At 35.9% G+C, this 22,110-nt stretch overlaps 1 protein-coding gene across 1 annotated transcript in view; it reads left to right on the top strand.

Annotated features, from left to right (window-relative positions):
* The window catches only part of SYN3 (synapsin III), a 227,151-nt gene that overhangs the window by 37,451 nt on the left and 167,590 nt on the right, over positions 1 to 22,110 (top strand). The window contains exons 3-5 of the mRNA XM_039363924.1: positions 8,789 to 8,846; positions 10,358 to 10,449; positions 19,751 to 19,907. Coding sequence (XP_039219858.1) covers positions 8,789 to 8,846; positions 10,358 to 10,449; positions 19,751 to 19,907 — 307 coding nt within the window. The remainder of the gene's footprint in view (positions 1 to 8,788; positions 8,847 to 10,357; positions 10,450 to 19,750; positions 19,908 to 22,110) is intronic.

Genomic DNA, 22,110 nt, shown 5'->3' with positions numbered 1-22,110 from the left:
TAATCCTCCAGGGAAAGACTGAAGGCAAATGAGGTCCAGGCAGAAGAAGAACATCATGGCTTCAAAATTTAAGGGACTGGTTTGGACAAAACTTAGCAGCACTTTTTCATGCGGCTGCTAATAAAAATAGGATCGCCAACATGATAGCCAACATCCAATAATGGATATGGCACAACAACAAGAAGAAGATGTAAAGATTCAGATTATCATTCTTAGTCCTTGTTTAACTCTTAATTTATGAATGAAGGATAAGAACAAAGAGAACTAATTCCTACAGAAAATTTTTATCTACAGCTTGAGGAATATACTGAAAAAAAATGGGTTAGATTACAAATAACAGAGGGCTGCTATTAAGATGAATAAATAAGAACTATCAAATAATTGGAAATCTAGCATTTTAATAAGATCTAATGAGGACAACCCCTTTATGGATTACTGCCTTGTCGTGGCGAAGGGGCTTGCGTAACTCAATGAAGCTATAAGCTATGCCGTGCAGGGCCACCCAAGACGGACAGGTTATAGCAGAGAGTTCTGACAAAATGTGATCCACTGGAGAAGGAAATGGCAAACCACTCCAGTATCTTTGCCATGAAAACCCCATGGACAGTACTAAAAGGAAAAAAGATATGACGCTGGAAGATGAGCCCCTCAGGTCGGAAGGTGTCCAATATGCTACTGGGGAAGAGCAGAGGGCTAGTACTAGTAGCGCCAGAAAGAATGAAGCGACTGGGCCAAAGCCGAAAGGACGCTCAGCTGTGGATATATCTGGTGGTGAAAGGAAAGTCTGATGCTGTAAAGATTTTTTCTCCATAGGAACCTGGAATGTAAGATCCATGAATCAAGGCAAGCTAGACGTAGTCAAAAAAGAGATGACAAGACTGAACATCGACATCTTAGGAATCAGCGAACTAAAATGGACAGGAATGGGTGAATTTAACTCAGATGACCATCAGATATACTACTGTGGGCAAGAATCCCTCAGAAGAAATGGAGTAGCCTTCATAGTCAATAAAAGAATAGGAAAAGCAATACTGGGATACAATCCCCAAAATGACAGAATGATCTCAATTCAAATCCAAGGCAAACCATTCAATATCACAGTAGTCCAAATCTATGCCCCAACCACTGGTGCTGAAGAGGATGAAATTGACCGGTTCTATGAAGCCCTACAGGACCTTATAGAATTAACACCAAAAAATGATGTCCTTATCATCATGGGGGATTGGAATGCTAAGGTAGGAAGCCAAAAGATAACCGGAATAACAGGCAAGTTTGGCCTTGGAGTACAAAATGAAGCAGGGCACAGGCTAATAGAATTTTGTCAAGAGAATACGATGGTCATAACAAACACTCTTTTCCAACAACCCAAGAGACGGCTCTACACATGGACATCACCAGACGGTCAACATAGAAATCAGATTGACTATGTGCTCTGCAGCCAAAGATGGAGAAGCTCTATACAGTCAGTAAAAACAAGACCAGGAGCTGACTGTGGCTCAGATCATGAGCTTCTCGTTGCAAAATTTAGGCTTAAATTGAAAAAAGTAGGGAAAAGCACTAGGCCACTCAGGTATGAACTAAATCATATTCCTGATGAATATACAGTAGAGGTGACAAATAGATTTAAGGAATTAGATCTGATAGACAGAGTGCCTGAAGAACTATGGATGGAAGTTCGCAACATTGTACAAGAGGTAGCAACTAAAACCATCCCAAAGAAAAAGAAATGCAAGAAAGCAAAATGGCTGTCTGAGGAAGCTTTGCAAATAGCTGAGGAAAGAAGGGAAGCGAAAGGCAAAGGAGAAAGAGAAAGATACACCCAATTGAATGCAGAATTCCAGAGAATAGCTAGAAGAGATAAGAATACCTTCTTAAATGAACAGTGCAAAGAAATAGAAGAAAACAACAGAATAGGGAGGACCAGAGATCTCTTCAAGAAAATTGGAGATATGAAGGGAACGTTTCATGCAAAGATGGGCATGATAAAGGACCAAAATGGCAGAGACCTAACAGAGGCAGAAGAGATTAAGAAGAGATGGCAAAACTACACAGAAGAACTATACAAGAATGAGCTTAACATCCCAGATAACCACAATGAGATGGTCACTGACCTCGAACCAGACATCCTAGAATGTGAAGTGAAATGGGCCTTAGAAAATCTGAGCAACAACAAAGCTAGTGGAGGTGACAGTATTCCAGCTGAGCTATTCAAAATCTTAAAAGACGATGCAGTAAAAGTGCTACACTCAATTTGCCAGCAAATTTGGAAAACTCAACAGTGGCCACAGGATTGGAAAAGGTCAGTTTACATTCCAATTCCAAAGAAAGGCAATGCCAAAGAATGTTCAAACTATCGCACCATTGCACTCATTTCACATGCTAGTAAAGTTATGCTTAAAATCCTACAAGCTAGACTCCAGCAGTATGTGGATCGAGAACTACCAGAAGTACAGGCAGGATTTCGAAGAGGCAGAGGAACTAGAGATCAAATTGCCAACATACGCTGGATCATGGAGAAAGCTAGGGAGTTCCAGAAAAACATCTACTTCTGCTTCATTGACTATGCAAAAGCCTTTGATTGTGTGGATCACAACAAATTGTGGCAAGTTCTTAAAGAGATGGGAGTACCAGACCATCTCATTTGTCTCCTGAGAAACCTATATGCGGGTCAAGAAGCAACAGTGAGAACCGAACACGGAACCACTGATTGGTTCAAAATTGGAAAAGGAGTCCGGCAAGGCTGTATACTGTCACCCTGCCTATTTAACTTATATGCAGAGCACATCATGAGAAAGGCAGGGCTAGATGAATCAAAAGTTGGAATTAAGATTGCCGGGAGAAATATCAACAACCTAAGATATGCAGATGATACCACTCTAATGGCAGAAAGTGAAGAGGAACTAAAGAGCCTCTTGATGCGGGTGAAGAAGGAGAGTGCAAAAGTTGGCTTGAAACTCAACATTAAGAAAACCAAAATCATGGCATCCGGCCCTCTCAATTCCTGGCAAATAGATGGGGAAGAAATGGAGGTAGTGACAGATTTTATTTTTCTGGGCTCCAAGATCACCTCAGATGGGGACTGCAGCCAAGAAATTAAAAGACGCTTGCTCCTGGGGAGGAAAGCTATGGCAAATCTAGACAGCATTCTAAAAAGCAGAGACATCACCCTGCCAACAAAAGTGCGTATAGTCCAGGCCATGGTTTTCCCAGTTGCAATGTATGGCTGTGAAAGTTGGACCATAAGAAAGGCTGAGCGCAAAAGAATTGAGGCCTTTGAACTATGGTGCTGGAGAAGACTCCTGCGAGTCCCTTGGACTGCAAGGCGTTCAAACCGGTCAGTCCTAGAAGAGATCAACCCCGACTGCTCTTTAGAAGGCCAGATCCTGAAGTTGAAACTCAAGTACTTTGGCCACCTAATGAGAAGGAAGGATTCACTGGAGAAGAGCCTAATGCTGGGAAAGATTGAGGGCAATAGAAGAAGGGGACGACAGAGAATGAGATGGCTGGATGGAGTCACTGAAGCAGTAGGTGTGAATTTAAATGGACTCCAGAAGATGGTAGAGGACAGGAAGACCTGGAGGAACATTGTCCATGGGGTCGCGACGGGTCGGACACGACTTCGCAATTAACAACAACAAAATGAGGACAAATGACTTACAGAAATGGCAAAAGTTAAAACAAAGTGCTAGTTTGTGAGAATGGACTTTCTGTCTTTTCTTTTGACGTAGAAAATGGTGGAAAGAAGAAAAAAAATCCATACAGATCAACTTCATAACTGCTGCCTAGATGGCTCCTATGGGGTTATTTTAGACTAGAACTAACAAAGATTTAAATCACAAAATGTTCTTTAATATGTAAACAATTCAGGAAATTAAATTAATTTAAATTCAATTCAGGAAGTTTAAACAAACAAGTAGAACAATCCAGTTGTCCTTCTTTGTCAGTGGAGGGATATGTAGATTTGCTTACAAGTTTATAATCATCCAGACCACTGTTCTTAAGTTCCTTAAGATGCTAAACATTTTTTTCAGTCAATCAGTTCCAGCAGTAAGACAATAAATGAAACCACATGGCTATGTTGAAGCACTCTATACCAGTCCATGAATCTGCAAAAAAAAAAAAAAAAAAAAAATGCCAGCATAAAAGTTGTATCCTGATCTGCCTTAGCTTGGAGGCTGGTGAGTGAGAAATAACAGAATCTCTTACTATAATGTGGAGTAAAGTGGGTTGAGTAAACATAGGCAAATGTTTGGAGCAATATGTTTATCAAATAACTCAACTAACAAGTCACAATTTGGAGATGCTCCCTGCCAGGCTATTTCTAAACATAAGTCTAATCCTGTCCTAAATGAGTGCTAAACCCATATCTAAAAATGGTCTGGTTAACTTGTTGCAGACACAAAGGAACGGCATGGGATAGAGCTGAAGGAACAAATGAGTGTTTGTTTTGAACAAACTCTGTTCTTAAATTGTGTTACAAGAAGACAGTAATGCTTATTCTCATAGCTACCAGCTTTTAGGAGGAACTGGGCATGGCCATGGAGCTAGAAACCTAAAAAGTATGGCCATGCAAAATCCCTTATTAGTTGAAGCAGCAGAAAATCTGTAATATACACATAGTGGTCACAGAAAGAGCAGCACACACTGGCAGAGCCTGGATCTCCTTCCTAGTTTAACTGTTTGTGCAGCACAGGACTAGTATATTTTCTAGAGAATATTATCCCTGATTCTTAAACGCAGGACTAGCATTCTTTCAAGAGCACTCTAAATTTGTGCTTATGAGGAGTGTTGAAAGAACAGCAATCAGATGAAGATTGCACTGGGGCTAAAAGGAGTTAATTCTATACCCTGTACTTTTATGAAGCAGCAGGAAACAAAGTCAACAGTATAATGGAATCTTTTCTATCTCAGTTCTCACAAAGAGCTCTCTGCTATCCTGTACAATCAAGAACCTAAATGCTCTAATTTGTAACTATGTCACCTATAAAATGATGCTAAATTACACTTTATGCAACTATCTCTTACCAATAAGCATCCTACATATGACAATTCCTCTGCCAACAGGTAATGGGGTCCAGATAACAATATGGAAAAAAAATAGGGTTTTTTTTGGCTCCTTTGCAGCATGGCTGCTGAACTGTAAGGGAATTTTTAATCTCTTGCTGACAATCTGCTGGTTTTACTGCCAAAGCTGATTCTGCTCCCTGGACTTGAATGGGAGCAGAATTTTTATTTGTTGAGATCTTGGAAAATGAGTAAAATTGTTGCAAAATGACCTAAAATGGCTTTTGGATGGCTATAGATTCCCCTTGCCAGGGAAGTCTTGATGATTCCAGTTCCCTTTGGGAGCGTTAGAAAGGCGCTGGACATAGATCTTCCTCTCGGCAGTTCTGTTTCTTAAACATGCCTAGGTTTTAACTTCATTTTTTTAATCCTCTGTTTTACTTTACTTTTTATCTTTAAAAGTTGACCAGTTGTCTGAATGCTGATTTATTTTAACCCTGTGCTGGATTCTATCTGTTTTTTTTTTCTTTTTCCTTTTGATTTAATTTGTTGTTTTGAATAACTTTCACTTTTCCATAAGGAAACACAGCATGTCCTGAGATAGTGAAAGTGCTTTTACTTGATTTACATTTTTGTTGGGCATTCACTACTGGAATTTTGTACTATATCAATTTGCAAAAATTTTGGAGTTTATATTTCTTAATAGTTCTTTTAATTTTGGATCAAAATATTTTCCCTGCTCCTCTGTCTTTTTTCTTATTCTGCTTTGAAGAACACTCTTATCTACTATATAGAACAACAACATATCAGATTACAGACTAGGGAAGAAGCTTGACATTCGAAAAAAGACTGTTTGGCAACATGCAATTTTTAACTGAAAGCTTTTAAAAACATTTGATGAACTCATAAAGGCTGTTGAAAACATTCAGAGGCAAGTGACTTTAAATATACTAAACCCAGAAAAGAAATGTGATTTCAAAGTAGTAGATTCTCTGAGAAAAAATATGGACTTGACTCAGAAATAACAAAGTCAACTCCATAGGCCTCCCTGAAGTTCAAGCCTGCACTCTTATATAACAGGAAAAAAAAAAACTGTCTTGGTGGATAAGTCATGGGTCTCAAACTTGATCACGTCACGTGACATATCATGACATATCATGACTTTTTTGCCTTTGTGGAACCGGGGAGTTTGTGACCTGCACATGATGCATCCAGCCCATGGGCTGCCAGTTTGACCCCCCTGGGATAAGTGATAAATTGGGTTTATTTGTACTTAAAGGATATTGAAGAACATTGGGGAATGGTTTTATCATATTTAACTTCATCTGGTCTCTTTTGGAAAGATAGATTGGCTTTGGAGATTTTTTGTATTTTTTGTATTTAATCAGACAACAATTTATAAGAGGTGGTATTAAGAAACAAACATGGATATTTGATCCAGGACCAATCAGTGCTAATACTTGGGATGATTTTGGTTAGTTAAGAAGCATGGTAAATTTTCTACAAGTTGATTACAATAACAGTTTGTTAATAGAGAGTTTTAGAATTTTAATCTTGTCTTTTATTATTGTTCTTCCTGTTAATTATTTTGTTATTAATATAGTATATAGATGACAGGCAACTAGCAAATGGAATTAGTAGTTTAGCAGTTTAAAATTCTTTGGGCCTGTTTCACAAGGGGTGGGGAACTAATATTGTTGTAATATATTAATCAACATTCAACTGTGGGGGACAATATGTGTATATGTGTAAGTTTTTAAATACACTTTTTCTTTTTAATGTCTTGTTTGTTTTCTTTTTTTTCTTTGTTTCTTTTAAAAAATGGTGTTTTGAATTTTAACTTTTTTTGAATAAAATAAAAATAAATTAAAAATAGGCTTTTATTGTTCAGATTGTAGCTCAAGCTGCTGTTAAACATAATTCTACAGGTTTGGAACAATAGAAATTGATTCAGAAATAGAGTAGCTGGCAAAAGCTACCATTCAAATATAATAAAGCTAACCAGTAAAAGTTATCAGCAATGTAATTCTAAAATGGAAATGCCCTACTCCGTGGAAATTATTACCACAGAAAGAGCTAGAGCAGAGGCAATAACAAACCAAGAGCTGTAATCAATTTGTTTATGGAAAAATATGCGGCCAATTAATATAAGAAGACAAAATATAGTTAAAGAAATGTGAATTTCCCTATAGAAATTGTTTGAGAGGGCTAATTTAAATACTTAATGTATGGCTAAGGAGTTTACATGGAAGAAAATGGCAAAAATAGGTGAATTTAACACTAAAATCTATATAGCATCTCAAGAACATGAAAGAGGAGATTACAGTAGAGACAACCATGTTGCTGCTAGAATGCAAGTTCATGCTGAAGTATGTGTCAGTCAAGTTAATTGATGAATATCATCACCACAGCAGCAAAATGCAGGCAAGGAATCCAAATGAGATAGCTCTCAAGCCCCAGGGAGAAATGGATTGAAAAGGCCCTGCCCTATTTTCATAGCAACGAAGCAGGGCAGCTTTATTAGAGAAAGATTGTTCACTTTGGTAGATTGAGGACCACAAGAGGGGAACTGCTGCAAGGAAAGAGGTAGCGAAAGCCACAGCTAGTAAAGGGAAGAGAATAGATGTCTATAAGACAATGGAAATGCTTCAAAGCAATCAAGGTAGACAGTGAATCCAAGGGTGCATAGGTTCTAAGGCTAGTGACAAAAAAAGCAAAAATTTTGAATATGTAAAAATAAAGCTTAGTAGAAGATGGAAAAAACCTACCTGTGAAGGAACTGAACAGAGAGTTTTTAGCACTCCAGTACCAAAATATTTATACAAAACAGCCCCTATTAAGGAAGCTGCTAGACAAAGATCCAAATGAGCTCCAACAGAAAACATAAAGGCAGGCTAAAGCCTTGACCACAGATCAGCATGCAAGTTTTGAGAAGAATGAACCTTGGATGATGAGCCACATACCATTGAGAAAGGATATTGGAATGTCAAAAGCAGTCAGATCAATACTGGACTGGGACTAACAGTTAATTGCTAATTCTTGTCTATTCGTGATGAGGAGAAGAAAAGTGAGGGCAATCTATTATTGTTATAGACATGTATAAAATAGTGTAATTAGATTCTACTTCCCCTATTCTCTCAGGTGGCTTTCTGCTGTTCTGCTCCACTACAGTGAAACTGGAGATAATCTCTTTCTATGTAATTCATGAACCAGATAAAAATACTTATTTCTTAACTTTGAAATTCTGAATTCAGCTAGACCATCTTTGTTAATGGAGTCCTTGGAAAGGAACAGTTAAAGACAAGACAAACACAACATTATGAGGAAACAGCAGAAAAAAGTACTACGGATAAGGAGTCATAAGGATTGAGTTTATTGATTCCCATCTCCTTATACTTTAGCCATGCTTATGTATATAGTCAATTTTTTTATTTAAGGTGCTAAAAGAGCCCATGGTTACTATACTATATGGTATGCTATATAAGTATAAACTATATATACTTATAAGGTTACTATAAACATCAGTCTCACAATAATAACATAACCATTTTTTTTATTTTACAAAGTTAAATCAGGCAGTTTATATGGGTTAAATCAATGTTTCAGAGAATATTTTTTTTAAAAAAGTGTCTTGCCTGAATCATCCAAAGCAGAGAAACAATTCTGAGCAAAAAAAAAGTCTGGTCTGTCATATATTTTTTCCAAGAAAAATATCAGATGAATGGGGACAAAATAAACTTATTTAACACATGCTCTCCTTATTTCTCCCCCCCCTTTTTTATAGGGCTAAATATTTTCAAGGAAAGAAGGTGAATGGGGAATTTGAGATCCGAGTGGAACAGGTCAGTGAGGAAAAAATCTATTTTCAAAACACAGTTCAGGCATGTAGTTCACTCCTGACTTTGCAGGTGTCAGTTAGGAAGAGATTTTTATCTAAAAAAACACTTTGGAGCTTGCTTACCTCAGATTTAATTGACTTTTTTTGTTATGGTAGAGTACAGAGTGTACAGCCACGCATCTACTTAACTATGCTGGAAAATGTTATACTTTATTTGCTGCTGAGTGGAAATGATATGCTTTCTCAGAAAAACAAGTTGTTGTTCCTATTAGAAAAACTACTCTGTTTTGGAGGGGGGAAAGTACTATGTTTTATAAGTGAAATGTCTAAACAATTAAACCTTGTGGAAAATAATTTAATCAATATTGCTTCAAAATGTTCTGGGAGAAATTTGTAAGGTTCTTCCCTATACTATCACTACTACTTAAGCTCTATTTTCCCAGCATGGCTAACTTACAATTAGTTTTTGTTTTTGTTTTACTTTATCTCTGATGTGCCAAACCTCACACTTTTGACATAAAACAGGTCAGGCTCTATTTCTAACTTTTTGCTAATAAATTTTTTTTTTAAGTTTCTGTCTTTTTCTTCCCAATAACACAAAACCTAAAGCTAATGGATTTGGGGATTCTGGGAGTTGAAATCCACACAACTTTAAGTTGACATGTTTGAGAAACACTGGCATAGGTGTCATCTGCTTTTTTGTAGTCCCAACTGGATAACTTTTCTTGACCATTCAGCAAGATATTTTAGGCTATACAAATACATTAAATAGTGCATATTGATTGTGCATTCTGCAAGTCTAGTGAGAAAACAATCTGCCTTTTGTCCTGTCTATCCCACAGTTCCCAGGCTTACATGAATTTGTTGAACTATTAGCATAGTAAATGACAGGTTTGTTCTAAAACAACCTTTCCTAATCTGGTGGGCTTGTTGGATGTGGATTAAGGTTCCTGAAGTACAACTGAATTGGAGAAGCCTATTTGGAATTAGTCTAACCTGTAATAATTTTGCAATGTTGTGTTTTACGGTCAGGCATGAAAAAAGGTTGTTTTTGAATGATTATATAATACAATGTGCTGCCCAGATTCACTACGTTTTAAAATTGTTCAGTGTTTTCAAATGGAATTCTCTTAAAATATAATGAAAATTTTGGCTAATACCACAAGCACAAAACTTTGTTAAGTTTATAGCTGGTCAGTCATGCCAGATGTCAAAAATAAACCCAGATGTGATGTTTGAAATAAGCACCCAAGTCCTATTTAAATAATTTTCCTGTTGGATTTGGTCTGGGATGATGATGATGATTGCAATAAACCTAATTCATAGCCCACTTATTATTAGACTATAAACACTTCTTGAGTGTTTCCTGTGCAAAACAGCACTAATTAGACATGCTGCTGCTGTGGAAATCTTGAGGCAAACATTCCATTTGAAAGAGAATTTTGCAAATAGGTCACTCTATTCTCTGTGTTATGTTATCAAGTAACCCTGTGTTCTTTTATTCTTCCACTTCAGGCAGAATTTTCAGAACTCAACTTGGCTGCCTATTCAACTGCTGGCTGTATGGTAGACATGCAGGTCATCAGGAATGGCACAAAAGTGGTCAGGTGACAAATATTAAAGTTTTTGTTTCCTTCCAATTAACTTTTGTCCTTGCTTTTTTTTTTAACTAAATGCGTGTTTCTCAAGTTCTGTCAATAAGGAATAGATAGTTGCAAACAACTTGCTACAGCCTTTAGCTGTCGAAAAAAGATCCAGTTTGTGGTGCATTTTGGTTGTTAAAAGGGATTTGTTTTTCAGAAACAGTTTTATTTGTTGAGATGTTGGAAAATGAGTAAAATTGTTGCAAAAGAAGCTCCACAATTACTCTATTAGGAAATCCCACATCGACAAATAACCACAAATGCTGATTAAGATATGTGCATATCCTTGGATTAAAAATATATAAATAAATGTATTTTGTAACTAGAAAGGTAGGCTGATAACTTGCTTTTACAAGCAAAAATTATGAAATGTAATTATGTCCTATATTTGTTTCATTTGTAACTAATAGAGCTAAAATGTCAGGACATATCATCTTGGAGAAAATCTGTTTATGGAGTAGTTAAAAGTGGATTCTGACCTGATGGAATTTAATCAATTAAAAGGAGGTTGGGATAAGAAACAATTAAGATAAGTCTTTCTTTTCCCACACTGACCAATGTCTAAGCCTTGGTTGTTGATGTTAATTTTGCATTCTCGGTTGATCTGCTCAACAGTAGTGAAGTAACTTTCTTTGCAGACTAATTGCTGTTATGCTAACATTACCTGATTTGGAAGCTAAGCAGAGTTGGATTTGATTACTACTTAGATAGAAAATGAGCAGGAACACAAGAGATGTAGATACAGCAGGAACTTTAAAAAAGCATCCTGGAATAGCAAACCACTAGTGTTTCCAAGAAACCAATATGGTTGTGTCTATGTAATCATCAAGAGTCAAGCTAATTTTGAGGACATCTTCACCTTTTCTTTAGACTGAGTATGAAACAGTTGTTTTGTACATTTATGTTGTGTTCATTACAACTGAGTTAAAAGCAATATTTCTGTTCATGAGTTGCTTTTCATGTATGCTAAAAGCCTCCCAGCGTCACTTTACAGTAATAGATGGGCAGCATATAAATTTGATGAAGAAATAAATAAATGGCCCCTGCAAGCTATGATTTTCATATTTGCAGCACATTTGTTTGTGCACTCTTCTTCTTAGTTGTGTTTTCTTTCTGTTTGTGTTCTCATAGTCACTAGCTTTGTGGGCCTATGTGCCCATTAATCCTGCTGACTTTGGTGATATAAATGCCATTATGCTAGGGATTTGACTTCAAGATCATACAAATGGTTATTAAGAAATTCTGATGGATCACCATAGCCAATTAGGTAATCATATAGCACAGTATATTGCAGAACATAGATGGTACTAAGAAACTGCAATGAGAGAAATATACGCAGATTAAGGAATTAAGCAAAATGCTCATCCACATAGCTAGTTATTGCCATACTTTCCTCCCATTCCAGAACTAAGAGGAAATCCTGACCTTAGATTAGTATTAGTATCAGTATTATGTCAATGATGGCACATGGTCATCATAACAAAATACCTTATTGGAGTTTCGTCTTGCATGTTTTCCCACTGTTCCAGTCTGAATTATGAATAAGAAGGACAGAATAATGTTTCAGCCTGATCATCCTTTCCATTCTCTATTGTGCCTTCCCCATTTGTTTCTAAGGCTTCCTGTTTGCCACAGTTTTCTCTCTCATTGCCTCATAATCTTAACGATTTGCTGAGTTAAGACCCATGTATTTCTTTTACAGTGAGGATTGCTAATTTCAATTTGATGAATATTTTCAGAATCCCAAATTTTCTGAGGGAGAAAAACATGGCTGTTCTAGTTCATGCTTTAGTTGTGTTTTCTCAATAACTTTTTCCATCCCCTAAATTAATCCAGTCTTACAGATTATCTGGACCTTCCTGTTTTCTCATATTTCATTACATTCCAGAGCTCTTCACAGACTCCCTATTCAAACCAGAACCCAATTTGAAGCACTAACTTATTCATAGTTCTGCAGACATAATCCAAAGTATCTGCTTGTATTTCTCCCTCCCTTCTTTTGGTTGTAACTTCCAGGGCAAAGGTTCACATTCTGGGGTTCAGAGACTTGGCCTTAGAACTCCTTCCTTTCCTTTGTCTCTGTGAAAGAAGTCTGCTTTGGGAGATTACTGCAAACACTCAGCATTTGGTCAAAACAGTGATGATTTGACCCTTGGGATTCTCAACACATCTGTCTTATATATTATCCTTGAAATAATGCGGTAGACACTAGACATGGGTGAAGGTAGATAGGGGAGATGTTTAGCAGTGTCAGTATGTGTTTCTCATAATATTCAAATGAATCTCCTTGGATCTTGCTGCTCATACAAGTATTCTCCAATCCATAATTCCAACTAAATGAAAAGTTGCCCCAAATCATTAGAAAGTACAGAACTTTCAGTACATAAGGGTTTCTAAATCTGAACAGATTGTAGTAATGCAATAAAAGTCATAAATACAATCAAGTTGACCAGTCTCAGGTTGTGCTTCTTAAAGTATTGTCTTGTATCACGTTTTTTGTAAGAATAAACACACGCATATATAAACACACACACATGCACACACACCTCTATTCAGAAAAAAAATCAGCTATATAGCACAGAAGAGCAATAAAACATAAGTTTCAAAACAAAACTAGTGGATAACTATGGTAAAAGATCAGTAGCCTTTAACTGGCATTGGAAAGATATTCATATTGCTTTCAGGTAAATCTCCTTGCTGAGGATGTTCTATTTTAAGTGACAGCTTAAAAGACATTTCTCCAGATGACACTAATCATTTCAAAGAAAATGATGGAGCCCAAAGATCACTTTCCAGGAGAGTAAGCTAAAAAAAAGTACCTGTGATAGTCTAGAGGTGACCTGTTTGGATTCCAGAAACCATTTATAGCCTTCCTATAAAATGTATCTGTACCAAATATTTGAAAGACTGGACTAAACATAACTCAGATATGCAAGAGATTTTTCATTAGTGTTTTAATGAAAGGCCACAAGTATAAACCAGATGTGTAAAGGAGATTTGAAGGTGATATTTTGGTCAAAGAATTCTACTTAGTCACAGGCTGACTTTCTTTATATGTTAGTTTGAAAAGTTTCCAGATCACGTTAGCTAAACTGTGATAAAATAAATTATGAATACATTTATTATAATGTACTCAGCAGAATCATTTACCTAGGATGATAATTAATCTGAAGAAACCTTTGAGGGATTCTGTAGATCTTCAAGAGAAAACAGATTAGATATAAAAGTAATTATTATTCTGAAGGTATGGCTAAATGGGAGCACTGAGTCAGCCTGATAAAGTAGTGCCAGCCAGTAAGGAGCAAATTGCAGTTATAAGTGTTCTTGTACCAGGATGGAATAGTTTGGTGCTGTATGTCTGAATTTCAACTCTTTTGCCTAACAAGATTTATTCTTTATGCTAGTTTTTGAGTAGCAATTACTTGCTGTCAGTACAATGGAGAGGGCAGAGGTCGCTGTTTCCTTGTTATAATCATATTCATTCTTTAATTAAAACTGGCTCTCCCATTGATTCTTCTTGCCAATCTAATTGGGAGTCCTGCCAGGGTTGTGACCTGTTGCCTTAGAATCCCATTTAAATTCTACATTTTTGTGCATTTATTATGATTTCCTCATCACCTTCTTGTTCCTCAAAAAGGTTATGTGGTAGTTAGTAGGAACATTAAAATAACAGCGGAACGTACCAACAGTTAAGTATATATAAAAGAAATAAAAATCATAAAAGGCATCCTAGAATAATAACATTTTCGTTGCCTGGAATAATATAGTTTTACTGCATATGTGAAAACCTGAAAGACATGTAATTTATATTTTTAAAGGATGATAAAAAGGGTGACATGGATTATGATATTCATCAAAGGATTTTGTGAGGACAACAATTAACCCCAAACTCTAAGTTACTAAGAGATGGACTGATCGGAAAATGGCTCTCATTTGCCCTAGACTGGGGAAAGGAATGAGCAGCAGTCAGAAAGAAAAATATGCTACAAGATTAAGTGAAGGCCATTGGCAGTGGTACCTTCAGAAAGGGTTAAAAGAGGAATGAATACAGGAGGAATTGAAGCAAAAATCTGCTAGAAAGCCCAAAAGGGGAAAGAAAATGAATTGCAGAGGAATAACTAGAAATTGAAATAGTAAGGAAGATCAAATAACCAGGTCTGGCCCAAGTTTTATTCATTTATTTAAAGATAAGCTAATATCAGGAGGAGAGAACCTATATAGTAAGAACACCATGGAAGAGTATATTATAGGAGGCATAAAATCTAGAGGCTAGCAAGCAGGAAGTATGAGCAGGGAATGGATATATAATTCATACGGGATCTTCAGCTATAATTTAACTGGTCCTTACAATTATTTATTTCTAGTAGAGGTCACTAAGGATTAATGATCTACCTTGGAGTTACATCATATATAATCTAGAATCTATATTGGTTGGAAATAGGTTGGATGCAGAAGCAACCTCACATGAGCCCATCTGAAGCACAATAAGTCTGTTCCACATTGCTTCTTTATGAATACCTAGAGAAATTATACTAGATACTACTTTCCCTTCCTTTCCTCTAATCTGGATAATTTATACTTTTTTATTAATAGTGGAAAATATTTCAATTCAGTAACACATGAATTATTACTTCAAAGACTAAAGCTTTATGACATAACAAATTTTACATGATTTCTGAGTATCTGCTGGATTAGATATTAACTACATCATGGGAACATACACATCTTACTATCATAGATATCTGTAAGTTTCTCAGCTCAAAACTTGCACTAAAATAGCTTAATCAAACTTTAACTCCATATTTATGCAAACCCCTAATTCAAACGTGTCATATTTTTGTAAATCAACCAACAAAAACATATATATATATTTCCTATTCATACTTGCTGAATGTTCTGTTGAACAAATTCTCTATCCACACTAGTAGTTTTACATTTCCTTTTGTCAATTTTCCCTTTGTATAAGAAAATAAAATAGCATTTTTCCAGTTGTTAGGGACAGATACAGTCTTCCTAGACTTGTCAAACAAGTTTCACAGTCACTCTATATTTTAAGATTCCTTCAGCCATATGTGTAGCCCTACCATTTTTCAACATTCTCACAGCATTAATTACTTACTTTTCATCCATTTTCTTGGATGCTAAGAGCTGTAGTATTTATTTTAATTCTATTCTTCAACATATTATTATTTAAATACAATTCTGTAAAATTTCCATTCCAGTATTCCATCACTTTAGTTTCTTTCAAAATCATGTCATCACTTTTATTTTTAGTTCTGTTCATTCAGTGAAAGTTCCTTTTTTAGTTCTTTTCAACCACTTCCAGTGTTTAATTTCCATCATCAAAATCACGCTGCATTTGGATGCCTCTTTTAGTTATTACAGGATTACATTTAAGTTCCTTGCTATTTTTGATTATATTCTTTCAGATATGTTTTTCTCTCTACACAAATTATACAATATTCTTTCCTCATATTTTTCTTTTCCACCACCATTTTTACTTATTAATTCTATCAAGCAGCCTTAATTCTACCAATTTCTTGTCTTATTCTTCAAGTAGCTTTTACATGTTCTCTCTTTTCATTCACTTGCTACTTATTCTTTGGTGAAATGAACATAATATGATTTCATACAGGAAATCTTGTACTATACAGTCATCCATTCCTAACCATCATGACACTAAAATAACTAAAATTACATAACAGAGCAAAATCCAACTTACTTGCATCACAATATCTCTCAAAAATACATAAAGGATAGATTTTGCATTGTTATGCATATTTTGTCATTTTTCCATACCCCTCACACCCAGATATTTGGACTTGTACATTCTCTTCCTACTACCATACTATTTTAATTATAATTTCTTAATTATAAAAGTATTTTATACTTGATTTTTGTTATCATTCAGTTTGGCATTATTATGTTCATCAAATCTCAGGTGTGAAGGAATTAAAAGAGAAAGTAATGACACAATTCAGTGGGACATATATAAATAAAGCACTAGCTGCAAAGTATTCATTTGTTGCCTTAAGATAGAGAATGAGCTAAACTCCAGAACTTGGGCCCCGCTACTTAAAATACTTGACTTCGAGTGTGGTGCACTTCATGGGATGGCTGATTATATAATAAGGACATAAAGCAGGGATAAATGTTGTTTCATTTTTCCTATCCCAAACTTTATAAATCTAAAGACGACAAACAAACTCTTGAATAACCCTGGAAATAACAGTGCTAAGACCAGAGTGGAACACTTTCAAGTGTTTGGGAGCTATACTTTACACATTTAGGGAGTTTAGTCTGGGGCAAGGATTCTTAATTCTTAAAGAATAGAATAGAATAGAATAGAATAGAATAGAATAGAATAGAATAGAATAGAATAGAATAGAATAGAACCTTGGAGATCTTCTAGTCCAGCCCCCCACTTAAGCAGGAGAACCTATACCATCTCAGACAAGTGACTGTCTAGCCTCTTCTTTAAAATCTCCAGTGATGGGGAGCCCACAATTTCTGGAGGCAAGCTGTTCCATTAGTTAATTGTCCTCACTGTCAGGAAGTTTCTCCTTAATTCCAGGTTGCTTCTCTGATCAGTTTCCAACCATTATTTCTTGTCCTGCCCTCTGGTGCTTTGGAGAATAACGTGACTCCCTCTTCTTTGTGGCAGCCCCTCAAATACTAGAACACTGCTATCATGTCTCCTCTATTTCTTCTTTTCTTTAGACTAGCCAAACCAACTCCTGCAGCCGTTCTTTGCATGTTTTAGTCTCCAGGCCTTTGATCATCTTAGTTGCTCTTCTCTGAATTTTTTCCAAACTCTCAACATCTTTTTTGTGATATGGTGACCAAAACTGGCTGCAGTATTCCAGGTGCGGTCTTAATAGGGTATTATAAAGCGGTAATACTACTTTGTGTCATCTTGATTCTATGCCTTTGTTTATACAACCCAGGATTGTATTAGCTTTTTTTGGTTGCTGCTGCACACTGCACATCATCCACTAGGACTCCAAAGTCCCTTTCACAGTTGCTGTTTTTAAGCCAGATCACGCCTATTAGTAATAGTAATAGTAGTAAAGTTGGAAGGGACCTTGGAGGTCATCTAGTCCAACCCCCTGCTCTTTGAGTTTTTCATGGCTATATGTAAGACTTTGCTTTTCTCCACACTGAAACTCATTTTTTTGGATAGGGCCCATTATTTAAGTTTGTCAAGATCTTTTTGGATCCTGAGTTTGTCTTTTGGGGTGTTGGCTACTCCTGCCAATTTAGTGTCATCTGCAAATTTGATCAGTTCCCCTTCAATTCCCTCATCTAAGTCATTTATGAAGATATTGAAGAGTACTGGGCCTAAGACAGAACCTTGTGGTGCCCCACTGCTCACTTCTCTCCATGTGGATGTAGTACCATTGAGAACTACTCATTGAGTAAGGTTTGCCAGCCAGCTACAGATCCACCTGGTGGCGATGTTGTCTATTCTACCTTTTTCTAGCTTACCAAGGAGTAGGTTGTGGTCTACTTTATTAAATGCTATTTAATAAACCCTGTCTTTCAAAATCTTTCTGTTCCTTTCCTTGGGAAGTATTTTGCTTAAGAAGTTTGTTCAGTGTTTTCATTTCTTTGCATAAACCTTAAGCCTTTTCTAAGATGGCTTTATAAATCTCATGTGAAGAGAAACAGAGAAGCTGTACGGTCTCCTCAACTGGTGGGGTCACCAGTTTTTCCCCTGCTTCAAGTATGTTTGAGAAGACCAAGAATACCACAGCAACTTGTACTTGTCCCAATTTTGTGCCTAATTGTTTATTCTTCTTGGAAAAATAGTCCAATAATCGCTATTTAAGAAAATAATCTAATTCCAATACAGCACTTCCTGTCATGCAAAAATCTCAGCTAAATTTGTAAATTTAAAATTTAAAAACCTTCCTTTAACTGTAAGAGGCAAACGAGGATTCCTTGAGAGTAGAAACCTGTTTTGTATGTGTAAAATGGTCTTCCTCCTTATTTATTTTATTCTCATTTTACTTCCCTTATTATGGACAATTTGGCAAATTTGGACCAATTTCCAAAGAGCAATAAGCCAAATGAAATTCCTGTATGTTATTTCTGTGCTCTGTCTAGACAGGGGAGATGAACCAGACTTGTAAAAACACCACATAGGCCAGATAGGATATGTGGCAAGTCTTGCTTTTATAAAATTACCAAGGTTATAGTGGCTTGTTAGTTACTTGGTTAACTGCTAAGTTAACTGCTTCCTTTCCTTTAGAATATCAAATTGGCACATAAAGTGGCACTAATTTTAGATATTTGCATGGAGTACAGTGCAAAATAGACTACTATGTACAACTACATTTTCCTCTCTTACATTGTGGTGACTAATGAGACAAGCAGCACGATTTATGATTCCATGGGTTTCTTGCCGTGAAATTTTGTGCCTAAAATTTAAATTAATAGTCTTAATACAATATTAATATTAATTTATTGTATTACCCAAATTAAACTTAATATTAATATACAGTAAACCCAACCAAATTAAATTAAATGCTATCCTTGCCTTGCTGAAAATAATCTCTGAACAAGAAATAGCTGAAACTGTAGAAGTGTTCAGGAAAAAAATACATTCAAAATGTACAAATTTGCAAGAAAAGAAAATTAGAATATGAGAAAAATCAACTTAAAATATTTCTAGAGATGTCTCAGCTACTTGGATATAAAGGTAGCAGATTCAAAAGTCAATTCTCCTTTGAGCTCCTGAGACTATAACAAACATTATTTATGTGATTATTTAATGCTGTATTCTGCAGGGAAAAAAACCTTCTAAGAAAACGCATGCACTGCATTCAGAAATGTTATTATAATTTTATACATGTTAATAATTTCTACCTCCAAAGATCCAGAAATTATTTTTTGTCATCTGTATGGAACATTGAAAAAAGTATCATGGGATCTTATCCAAAATTCTTAGAGAACAACTTCTGGTTGGCTTTGTTATACTAAAATAATATATTTAGATCTTACCACACAACATTCTAGTGTGGGATGAACTCTATGGGATTATATATAAGAAATGTATTCAAAGTGTTAAAACTCTGTTACTATAGGCAATGAAAGTTTAAATGATGTCTTTAATGAGCTGTAATAAGTACTTAGTTTGAAATTTGAGAAATTGTCACCAGGTTTAGGAAAGCAGAAGAGGAAGAATCAGAAAAGAAAAAAACAGATTGTAATAGGAGAATTCAGTTGACTGTTAACTGTATTATTTGGTTATTTCTCCTAGATCCTTCAAGCCTGATTTTGTTCTCATCCGTCAGCATGCTTACAGCATGGCCCTAGGAGAAGATTTTCGCAGCCTTATCATTGGTCTCCAATACGGTGGGGTTCATAGCATCAATTCACTTTTCTCTATCTACAATTTCTGCAGCAAACCCTGGGTGGTAGGTGATATTTTTAAATATCCTCACATGGGAGAAAAGGGAGTTCTTTAGGTATATACAATGTGTATATGAAGGAATTTGAAAGTCAATTTTTAGCACAAAATATTTTTTTAAAAAAACTTAAATCAAATTCTTTATCTTTTCCACTACTGAAGATTTCAGTAAATAATACAACTGTTTTACTTCCCTAAACAAAACCATTTCTCAGCTGTTTAATCCATTTCAGCATTAAATGTCTCATTTCATCAGTTCTAGAAAAACCCTTTCTGCATCTTGTATAACATTGCCTACCCTGAAAGCTGGGAATGAAGGCAAAAATATTTTTTTGTTTTGTTTTGCTTCTTTGGAAAGCTCTATTTTGAAGTTCTTTTTTAATTCTGGAAAATTCTAAATTGCTTCCACAACCACCTCTATCTCAGGCTGCTTTCTTTACTAGTCACTAAAGAACTCTCATCATAATAGTATAAAAACATAGACAATCACACTTTTACACAATAGTTAAATTATTTCTGCATGAATTCATTTTATTTGAAACTTATAATGTTCAAATACCTTGTCAAAAAAAGGACAGTAGCTAAAATAAAAAATATAAATTTGGAGAGTGGCACTGCATAAAACCTGTGGAGAGAAAGTAAGATGATCTGATATGCAAGCTCTGTTACTCAAGCAACACAGGGCAAAATATATTGTAAGTCCACAAGGACAGAAAATATGCAGAAGAGGCCCAGGCAGATGTTTCCCTAATTCACAGGAGTATAAGAAGGGGGGGGGGGAAAGTACAACGCAGTCACACTTCCAAGATTCCACTATTATAGCTATTCTCATTAAAAATAATTTATCTGTACACAGAAAGGGCTTTTTGTATGTGTGAAGAGTATATTTTTTAAGAGGTAGGATTAGGACATATATCTGTATTTATTCCTCCTGCTTTTCACTCTGTTTTGATTGGTCTCTCTAAGTCATCTGAGTCATCCAAGAGAGGCTAAGCACCACAGTTGCTGAGTTGAACATCACCTGACTGAGATGTGCTGACAACCTCACTTCCCCTTTGGTCGTTAAACAAATCACTGTGGTTGTTAAGCAAAACATCAAATGACCCAAGATTTATGATTTTACTTCTGCTTTCTCTATTAACTCTGTTTGTCATAAGACAATTGCAAAGCACACAAGTGGCAATCGGGTGACCATAGGATGCTGCACGTCATATATATGGGCCATTGTGAAGCAGTCATGTGATGCTGAATGACAGTCAGGTGACTGCAGGACCCTACAATTCTTATAAATGTGAGGATTGATTACAAAAGTATCTTGTTTACACCATCATAACTTTGAACAGTCACTAAACAAGGCAGTTCATAAGGGAGGACTAGTATCTCAGTTAGGTTGACTCATTGAGATGCAATGCAACTAATGAGGAGAAAGAGGAGTAAATACACTACCCAGACAATAGGAATGGGTGCTTGTTTGATTAACAAGACATTCAGAGGTTCTGAAATCTAACACTCTTCATCTAGTTCCTTGGATTCAAGATCTGAGTGGTGGCACAGTGATTGGAATGCAGTATTGCAGGCTAATTCTGCTGACTGCTGACTGCCAGCAGTTTGGCAGTTCGAGTCTCACTGGCTCAAAGTTGACTCAGCCTTCCTTCTTTTTGAGGTCAGTAAAATAAGGACCCAGACTGTTGGGGGCAATATGCTGACTCTGTAAACTCTTTAGAGAGGGCTGTAAAGCACTGTGAAGTGATATATAAATCTAAGTGCTATTGCTATCTAATTACTTTTATTTATATTATTCATAGTTTTATGCTGGGACAGATATACTGAGCCAACCTGTATTTCCATTAAAACTAAACTTAATTTAACTAATCAGTTTTGTACTGGCCTTGCTCATTTATATCCTTATCTTGCCCACTTTACGTAGGATGGCCTTGACATATCTGAGACCATGTGCAATTGCTTGTGCCATCCACCCAGATCTAGCACTCTTGCTCTCCATATATATTTAAAACAAATTGAGAGCAGAGATATATAATCATATATATAGTCACATAGGTCATCTTTGTATTGGCATGTACACATACACATTGTATACAGTATGTATGTGTTACAAAACTGAAATTTACAAATTACAAAATTAAATGCTGCATATTGTAATTCTACTAAGTAGATATGCAAACATTCTGAACATGGGACTCAGATCCCAG

This window comes from Crotalus tigris, unplaced genomic scaffold, assembly GCF_016545835.1.
Source record: "Crotalus tigris isolate CLP2741 ecotype Arizona unplaced genomic scaffold, ASM1654583v1 scf7180000019630.4133010339:1179603, whole genome shotgun sequence".
In the NCBI taxonomy this organism is placed as follows: domain Eukaryota; kingdom Metazoa; phylum Chordata; class Lepidosauria; order Squamata; family Viperidae; genus Crotalus; species Crotalus tigris.
Note: the sequence above shows the minus strand (reverse complement) of the source record. Positions and strands in the feature narration are given on the sequence as shown.